Here is a 10,000-nt window from a genome sequence, read left to right as displayed (position 1 = left end):
TAGCAGATTAGGATAACATATTATTTTGATGTCCCATTTGAGTATTAGTAGACTGTGTGCTTTATATCTGTTGATACTGCTCCTTTAACATACATTCAACTGACTATAAGAAACTTTGCAAGAACATGTCAACTTACACTAACCCTAACCTAACAATCTGTCTATAACAGTTTTATAATCTAATGAGAATTATTTGGCATGTAGATGCAATGTAACTTAAATTCAACAAATGGAGCATTAAAATAAAGTGTGACTCAGATTAGAATTATCTATAAAAAATCAATTGATATTTGCTCTGTGGGTTACTGTACATGACTTATAAAGACTTTATAGTTCATTTCCCCTTATTTTGTGCAGTTTGACAGTCTCTGGTCCCTACGAACTTCACAAGATTGTTCAAAAAGTCTTGCTTTTTATTCTACTGTAAAAAATAAAAAAAAACAGCACACAAGTTTTGGCGCGACATGAGGGCAGAAAAATGATGACAGGATTTTCACCGTCTCCAGTCTTTCGATCATGTGGAGTCGACGGCTCTTTTGATTATCCCTCTGTAAGAGAATTCAGTGCAGGGTATTTGTCATTCTCTGAGTCTGAATGTAAGCGGTGGTCTACCTGTCACATTGACCCCGTCAGACCGCTGGCACCACACTGATCTCTCGTTGTCATTCCAGGCACTGGTCCTCCACTCATAACTGTGACATTTCCCTCCTGCCGCCCCATAGAGACACAGAGACACTCATTAGATCTACAGAGGGGCAGTCAGCTATGATAATAGCTGAATGCAAATATGATATACTGATGTAGGCATATACAGTTGAAAGTAATAATTCTGACTTCAAGTGTATATATACACAGTATATACACACACATAATCTTCTGAGCAAGCGTGAATGCACACAGACCCACTAAAACACACACTTGTGCAGCTATTGATTGAGTTGTGCTGGTTTGGTGTTTCTGTTTCGATGAGTGGGGCGTGACTTGAGAGCACACCTGTTGCTCGTCATAGCTTCTATTTAAACCAGCTGTGGGAGTTGGCAAGGCCACTGCTCAGCCACTGCTTGGGGAGTTAGCCAGATCCACACTACATTGTAGCTGAGGTTTTGTTGGGGTACACTATTACTAGCTACTGTATGTTTCCATCCACCTATTTTTATGTGCATTTTGGAATATCGCATTAAAAACATTGAAAATGCACATACACACCTATTACCTGTTAAATTAATAACTGTTTTAATACATTTTCAAATGTAATTTATTTCTGATTCAAAGTTCCAGCATTATTGCTTCAGTCTTTAGTATCACATTTTTAGAAATCCTTTTTGGCTTGCTGAACAAAAATAAATAAATAAATAAATGTAAATAAATAAATAAATATATATATATATATATATATATATATAAATTCTAATAATAATAATTGTATGTATATATATATATATATATATATGTATATATATATATATATATATATATATATATATATATATATATATATATATATATATATATATATATATATATATATATATATATATATATATATACAACAGTTCTATCTGGCTCTCCAATATCAGAACTTGTACAGCTTCCTCACCCCACTGTATTACTCCGCCCACAGTGACAGCAGATCAATAATCTCACTGCAGTTTGGCAAATATTGCAGCTGTTGGACAACATGATGTAATTTTGAGGCTTTTTTAGTCAAGAATGCAGTTGTTTAGATTGCAACTATGCAGTTTATCTATAAGTATAGTGCCTATTTTAAATATTCATCATTTCTGAGATACAACGCGTCGGCATCCATCAACCTGTCCCTAAGCTGAGCCAAAATGGTTGACATCGTCCATCCACAAGATGGCAACAGAGACCATATAATAAGCCCTTAGAGGAGAAAGATAGGCATATTTTCAAACTACAGCTGATCAAATCAATCGATCTCTCTCTTTCGTATATTGCAGTACTGTATTTACATTACAGTTATTGTAATATATTGAGTGTGATGGGACTCACACTTATGTATTTTGTTTTGGCCACTCTTTGTACAACCCTAAGTTACTTTTTGGTTGGCCATCTGTTTGTTTTTAATGAGTCTCCTGTTTTCGTTACTGCAGACTAGTTCAGTAAAATAAAGAAAGAAAGACGAAATGCCCGCATGTGCTTATCGTTTTTCGTCATCCCAATCACAACAGTAATCTGGTAGTGTTAGCATTGCTTTGGATTCTTTGTGATTAATTATTGTAATATCCTGATTACAACAGAGAAATACTGGGAAATCTCTGTAGAACGATGGCATTTCATGCAAAATCACCTGTTTTATAATCACTTTAGACATTACGCTAGAGAATCATTCAAATACTAGCTCTAATGTGACGTTTGTGAAGTAGCAACAGCTTCTGTTGTTCCACCGGTCAGCTGCAGATGTGAATGAATGGTGGAAGAAAGTAGTTCTTCGTACAAAATTATTTTTAGACTCTCTGTGTTTGATTTTCTTTTCATTTACATGATTATGCTGTCGAACTGTTGTATAAATGCAATATCACACTTGTAGCAGTGCGATATGGTGGTATATCATCCCTGGTGGGACACTAAGACACTTGGACTGTGGCCCCGAACCAACGCAAGCCTCCCACCAGCACAGATATACAGCCAAATCACACTGCTACTCGTGATATTGCTATATATATACACACATTTGAGGTCAGAATTATTAGCCCCCCTTTGATAACCTAATTAACCTACTTAAGCCTTTAAATGTCACTTTAAGCTGTATAGAAGTGTCTTGAAAAATTTCTATTAAATTATTATTCACTGTCATCATGGCAAAGATAAAATAAATCAGTTATTAGAATATCATGCTTAGAAACATGTAAAAAAAAATCACTTTGCTAAACACAAATTGGGGGGGAAAATAAACAGGGAGGCCAAGCTGTGTGTGTACATATATATATATATATATATATATATATATATATATATATATATATATATACAATTTTAGTATACAATTTTTTAAATATTATTATTAATTAGTTCTAAAGATTATAGTTATTATTATTAAACTACATGAAAAACTTTTTTTTTTTTTTTACCTTTGCAGCTAACTAAATAAGACCTTTTAAAACTTTTGATTTTTATAAATAATTAATTTACTTTAGGTAATGTTTATTTAATTTAAGTCAACTATAATTATCCTGATGGATTGTTGCTGCTAATAAACATATCAATTTCAATAAATAAATGAATACAATTAAATATAAAATATTTATTAAATTGAATAAAATTAAATAAAAACATGCCACAACATTTTAATAATCAATGCTGATTATTGTGTCATTTGAAACCATTGGAAATAAAGGTTATTCACATTACAAAAAAAAAAACAACTCAGTTTTAAGATCATATTTTCAGGACTGACTGTCTGTACTTTTACTTTGTACATGATGAAATGTAGTATTGTGTGAGAGTCTCTACAGTGTCTGTTGGTTGTTCTAGCAGTGATGTAAGCATCAGAAAGATGCCAAGGGACTTTCTCATACACAAGTGAGAGCCGTGCAAAGAATGAAATTAATTTCTCGTCATACTGCTGAACTCACAATGTGCATTCGATTACAAGCAGAAGACATCCTTTTTATTCATGCTCTGTCAGAAATTGCAAACTTGTTCACTCATTTAATAAAGTTGTCACATTGGTAATGGTATGAGACTGAATCAGTTTGAGTAAAGGGGAGAACAGAGCACAAACTTTCCCACATTCTGCAAATCCACATTACATTCACATACAGTATTTATTTTTCTTCTCCAAAATAATTTCACATTTGTCTAGTGCAAATTTGTGATTTTGTCTAAAAAATTCAGTGCATACTTGATTATTGCATTCCCCATACATGGTGTACAGTACATTGTAACATACGTATGACTATACGAACCAGACGTATTTTGAGCTTATAGAAAAAAGTCAATAACATAATTTTTTAAAAATAAATTATGATAATTTATCAAGAATTAAAAATGAAAATTTTTTTTCTCTGAAACATCTTGATAACTAGAACTAGAAAATACAAAAAAATATCCCCTTAATTCTAAGACGAAAAAAAATCTTAAAATATATTCTAAAAATTTTTACATTAAAAAAATGAAGATAAAAAGTAATACATTTGACATAAACAATTTTATTTTTATTAATGATTTGTCAACGAGTTTGAGTTATTATAGTTATTATTTCATATTTTTCCACAACTGGGCTTTCATACAAACAGCATATTAATTTTAAATGTCTTTGCTTGTACCTTTGCATGGTCTGGTCTCGAAGACCTGCTGAGGGCAGCTGTCCTGATTGTCCAGCACCTGAATGACAACAGCTTGTGAACGAGCCTGACGGCCCACTGTCTCAAAACTGCGGCCTTCCAGACACGTGAGCTGACAGGAGCTCCACAATGACCACTCCGTTAGGTGACAGTCTCCTGTACATCAAACAGCACAAGCACAGTCAAAAACTAAACTAACAGATCAAACATAAAGATCAAAAACTAAACATACAGTAGATTACATAGGATAAGTCATTAAAATGAAAGAAATTTAACAAAAAAAATAACTATACAATAAAGAAACTTAAGCTACAACAAAAGATGATTGAATACTGTTATCGCATGAATAATACTAATGTAACAACATCATCAGCGTTGACATGATAAAGGATTTATGTACTTTCACCGGCCACTTTATTAGGTACAATTGCTCATTAACGCAGATATCTAACCAGTCAATCACATGGCAGCCGTTCAATGCATTTAGGCATGTAGACATGGTCAAGATGATCTGCTGCAGTTCAAACCGAGCATCAGAATGGGGAAGAAAGGTGGTGTTGGTTGTTGGTGCCAGGCTGGTCTGAGTTTTTCAGAAACTGCTGATCTACTGGGATTTTCACGCACAACCATCTCTAGGGTTTACAGAGAATGGTCCGAAAAAGACAAACTATCCAGTGAGCGGCAGCTCTGTGGGCACAAATGCCTTGTTGATGCCAGAGGTCTGATAGAAAGACAACAGTAACTCAAATAACCACTTGTTACAACCGAGGTACAGTATGCAGAAAAGCATCTCTGAACCAACAACACGTCCAACTTTGAGGCGGATTGGCTACAGCAGCATAAAACCACACCGGGTGGCACTCATGTCAACTAAGAACAGGCTACAATTCGCACAGGCTCACCAAAATTGGACAACAGAAGATTGGAAAAATGTTGCCTGGTCTGATGAGTCTCGATTTCTGCTGCGACATTCTGATGGTAGGATCAGAATTTGGCATCAACAACATGAAAGCATGGATCCATCCTGCCTGTAATGGTGTAGGGGATATTTTCTTGGCACACTTTGGGCCCATTCGTGCCAACTGAGCATTGTGTCAAGGCCACAGCCTACCTGAGTATTGTTGCTGACCATGTCCATTCCTTTATTACCACAGTGTACCCATCTCTACTGTAATGAGTTCAAATGGCCTACACAGTCACCAGATCTCAATCCATTAGAGCACATTTGGGATGTGGTAGAACAGGAGATTCGCATCATGGATGTGCAGCCGACAAATCTACAGCAACTGCATGATGCTGTCATGTTAATAGGGACCAAAATCTCTGTGAATATTTCCAGTACCTTGTTCAATCTATGCCATGAAGGATTCAGGCAGTTCTGAAAGCAAAAGGGGGTACTAGTAAGGTGTGCCTGAAAAAGTGGCTGGTGAGTGTATATTTAAACACAGACAGCTTTATTTTTGTCTGACACTTCTCTATAGCAACAAAAAAAAGTTTTTATTTTTTATTATTATTATTTTTTTAATTGGACAAAATTAAAAAAATAGTTTGAACTAGTTTTCATTTCATTCAATCAGGGTTTCTTAAATATTGATTATCAAAACATATTGATTTCTCCACTTTTGCCTAAACCTTCGTCTAACTTTTTTGCCTAAAATGAAAATAGATGTCTGAAAACATGACATGTTTTTTTTTGCTTGTTATTTTGAACAATTGTTATTTTATGCTGTAAATGATAATTATTTTACATTTAGAATGAATGTCATTTGTAGTTTGCAGAAAAAAAAGTTTTAGTTTAACATAAAATATACTGCAAACAACCACAATAAAACCAAAGAAACCTAATCAAATATGACAAGAATAATCTGATCCCCCTGCCACATTTATAATGAATGTCCCCCTCTTCGGATACATTTAGAACTTCCTCAGCTGAAGGTCATCCATCACTGACCCTCCTCATCCCTCAGTGACAGGCTTCTCGCACCTGCGCACCCCGGCAGCAGATCTCCAGCCATGACGTCCTTCTCATTCAGCAGCCAGGATGGCTATTAGACACAATCTGTGCACCCAGGCATCTCATTATCCATCATCTTCATGAAGCCACTCTATTTTCATCCCTCACTGGAGCTTCCCAAACATATAATACAGCAACACAGCACACACCATATGCCACCCGCTCAAACTCGCGCTTCTTTTGGTCTCTACCTTTAACATCTATCTCTTCCTCTCCTTCCAGCAGCTGTTCTTGCCTGCAAACATGCAGCGAGTTTACCAAATGGAGACCGAGCTTGAAACGAGAAGCAGAAGTTGGGATAACATGGGTCAACGGTAGCCTGAAGGTGAAATGTATTCGCAATTGTTATGGGCAAGCCAAAGACTTTCACTTCATTTCACTGAACATTAAAACTATCACAGTTCTGCTGTGATGGTGAGTGAAGTGGTAGACTGAATCCAGATACATTAGAAAATGACGTTTGTTCATTATTTTCAATTGTTTCCCAAAAGTTGGTCATTTACTCAAGCTCCATCCACCTATTTTATGCACATTTTGTATATACGCATAAAAAACAGTTGATGGAAATGCCAAAATGTGCATCAATTTAAAAAATGTGCATAAATAATGTATGCACATAACTGAGCACATAACTCATCAGGCTGAGCACATTGTAAAGCATCTGAAATGTTGTTTTGGTCATTCTAAAACACCTTAACCGTTTCAGTATTAGTGTTATCATATTACTAATTACCTGCAGAACTGTCTAGACTAATGCATCTGTGCTCCATGTCTCATTCCTTCAAATGCCACCATGCACTTATAGCGTGATGGCATTGTTTTCTGAGGTGCAAGTAATTTACTAAATGAGGAAAAGAGTCACGCAGCTTCTCCTGCTGCAGCAAATTCCATTTTTACTTTTAATATTTGGTGCCAGTTAATCAGGAAATGACGATTTTTTTTCTCTTTGACTCATTGGATGGAAACGCTGCTTTATTTGCACGTCTTTTATGCAATATTCCAGTTTTGTGCATAAATTTAATTCACATCTTTGGATGGAAACATAGCTAGTGACTGCTTTTGTCCCTGTACTCCGCATGCATTAAAGTGGTTTACACTGGTGTGTTTTCGTTTTTTTTTAAAAAGTACACTGTACAAAATGATATGATAAAAAGTCAGGACAGCAAATGTTTTTATGGTACTTAAGTTAATACTTAAAACTTATTTTAAATGAATCAGATTCAGTAAAATAAGATATACAAAGTATAGCTTGATTGAAATAAGTTTAGATGACTGGAAACATTTACATGATTTAATACAAAAAAAAAAAGTGAAGGCAGTAATAACTTAATTTTTTTTAATAATGATAACTGGTTTCAAGGTTTACCTCGGTTTGGAAAAGTCAAGGTTTTAAAACCACAAAAATTTCTGTTATACCATTCCTAAGGTATATGTACATGTTTGTTTTTACGACTATTACATTTTACATTTAGTTTTATTTAAGGGCAACAGTCTCCCCAGCAGAAGGACCCTTCAGATCAAAAGCTACTGGTCAGCCTTTGATTCAGCAAACATCTGAAAAACAAGTCCCTTATACTCCAACATCCAGCATGCTATAGACCTGATCAGTGCAGTCGCTTAATTTATATCCAAAAAAAGGACAGATAACCAAATATAGCTTTTTAAGTTCTAAAGAAATGTGTCTTTTTTAAATTAATGAAGATAGAAGACTCAATGATTTATTTTAGTTATTTAGCCTGACAAGTTTAAAATAAAAAAGGCAAAAATATTTAAAATATTTCTTAAAATAAAATATATTGTGTTTTTTTACCCAGACATTTAAAATAAACATATTTTAAAGCAGTAATCAGAACATCCTTCATACCGTGATATTTTTATGCAAGGTTATTATATCATCAGAATATTATACCGGCCCATGCCTAGTGTACACACTACTCCGCCATCTTCAACCCATGAAAAGGGAGCATTTTGAAAACGCTGAAGATTGTGTGGACAGAGGCCCCCAATCTATCCCCAATCACTCTCTGACTTGGCTTCTGTCTTATTATGTATTGTTCACTGATTGGTCAAGACCCTCTCAAACAGTATGACCTATACACAACTTTTACACAACAAAAATGAATGCCAGCAAAATATACACATGCCCAGTGATTGCCAATGGTCAAAAATCATACTGAAGGTTTCTGAGTCCAAGACACAGTCAATAGCCGTTTGTAAACACTGGCTATGTTTAAATGGACATCAGTAATTGAATTATTTACCTTAATCTGAACAAAACAATAATATGATTAAGGCTTTTACTTGAGTTGCTTTTTGAATGTTTCTTTCATGATCCCGTTTTACATGTTATAGCACATAATTCAATTAACGTCATTGCGTCAACACGCTATCCACATTTCCTCTGAAGTTTAATTTTTAATGTGTCAACTTTAACTGCAGTTTGGCACTTTCATTCAGAAACATTTCATGCATGCCCCCCGTGACAAAGAGATATTGGTATTGGATACGAGTAAGAACAGCTAGAAAGAGTGTTTTTTTTAATGGAATTTGAATGGGGAAAAAAACTCTGCATTTCACAGTGTGTGTATGTGATCCTTTACTGACTCGGTAGGTGCAGAGAATAGTGTCAAACAGCCGCGTGTGTATATTCTGCCGCAAAACATGGTGACAAGTCCTACATAATGGTAATATTTTAAGGTGTTTACATGTCTGTACTGCACTTTAATAATGTGACTAACATCATTATACTCCACATGTCTCAATCCAGTTTCTGTTTAGTTCGATTATAATCGTAATCAGATTAAATTAATCAAATATCGCTGTTTATATGGTAGACTCTTAATCACAATATTGTCTTAATCATATTAAAATCTATTAAAATCAGATTTTTGGTGTCCATGTAAATTTACTCACTGTTTAATTATATGACACATGAATTTTTGTTCACTACAGTCTCTGGACCTCCCAGACATCAATATTTTAACGATTTATTTAAACGATCATCACTGTCACAATGTATCATTTGTTTTGAGATCTGATGGAGAGTTTGAATATTTCTCTCTAATCTGCTAGTTTGTTGCAAATGAGAGATGGAGCAGAAGCACTCAAATAAAATTCTGCCCATTTAATATGCTGTTTCAGAATGAAATACTATACATCACTGAAGTCGGAAGGAATTTGGTTAATGTTAATTTTTTGTTCACTTTATTTTAAGTCACGTTTCTGGAAAGTCCAGTCTGCTCTGATTTTTCAGCCAGTCCCAGTGCAGTTTGATTGGTCGATCAGATTCAAGAGTATGTCAGAGGTTTTTCAAACTGGTGATTCCAAAGGATTCCTGATGCCTTTATAATAACTCTAGTTTACATGACCAACCCACACTTTAAAAAAGAAGACTTTTGCTGCTTAAAATGAGTTAAAACAACACAATTCTTAAAGTTTTTTTGGGACAACTTAATTGTTTATGTTCAATCCACTTAAATTTGTAAAAACAATTAAGTTTGTGTTGGGACAACATGAAGGAATTGTGTGAAACCCAACTTTTTTTTTTACAGTGCAAGCCTTCTTTCCAAAGAGGTTATATTTTCCCCCTTTTATTAGATTTCTCTTACATTTAACATTTGATAATATAACATTTTGATGTCTGTTAGCACACTGACCTGCAGCAAACATACTTCGCAGA

General features: G+C 34.6%; 1 protein-coding gene across 1 annotated transcript in view; it reads right to left on the bottom strand.

The window, feature by feature from the left end:
* Positions 1 to 10,000, bottom strand: part of thsd7ba (thrombospondin, type I, domain containing 7Ba) — a 402,582-nt gene that overhangs the window by 13,434 nt on the left and 379,148 nt on the right. Inside the window, exons 24-25 of the mRNA XM_056465204.1 lie at positions 4,290 to 4,463; positions 613 to 708 (exon numbers count right to left, since the gene is read on the bottom strand). Coding sequence (XP_056321179.1) covers positions 613 to 708; positions 4,290 to 4,463 — 270 coding nt within the window. The remainder of the gene's footprint in view (positions 1 to 612; positions 709 to 4,289; positions 4,464 to 10,000) is intronic.

This window comes from Danio aesculapii, chromosome 9 (genome assembly GCF_903798145.1).
Source record: "Danio aesculapii chromosome 9, fDanAes4.1, whole genome shotgun sequence".
Classification (NCBI taxonomy): Eukaryota; Metazoa; Chordata; class Actinopteri; order Cypriniformes; family Danionidae; genus Danio; species Danio aesculapii.
This window is presented reverse-complemented; position numbering and strand designations above follow the sequence as displayed.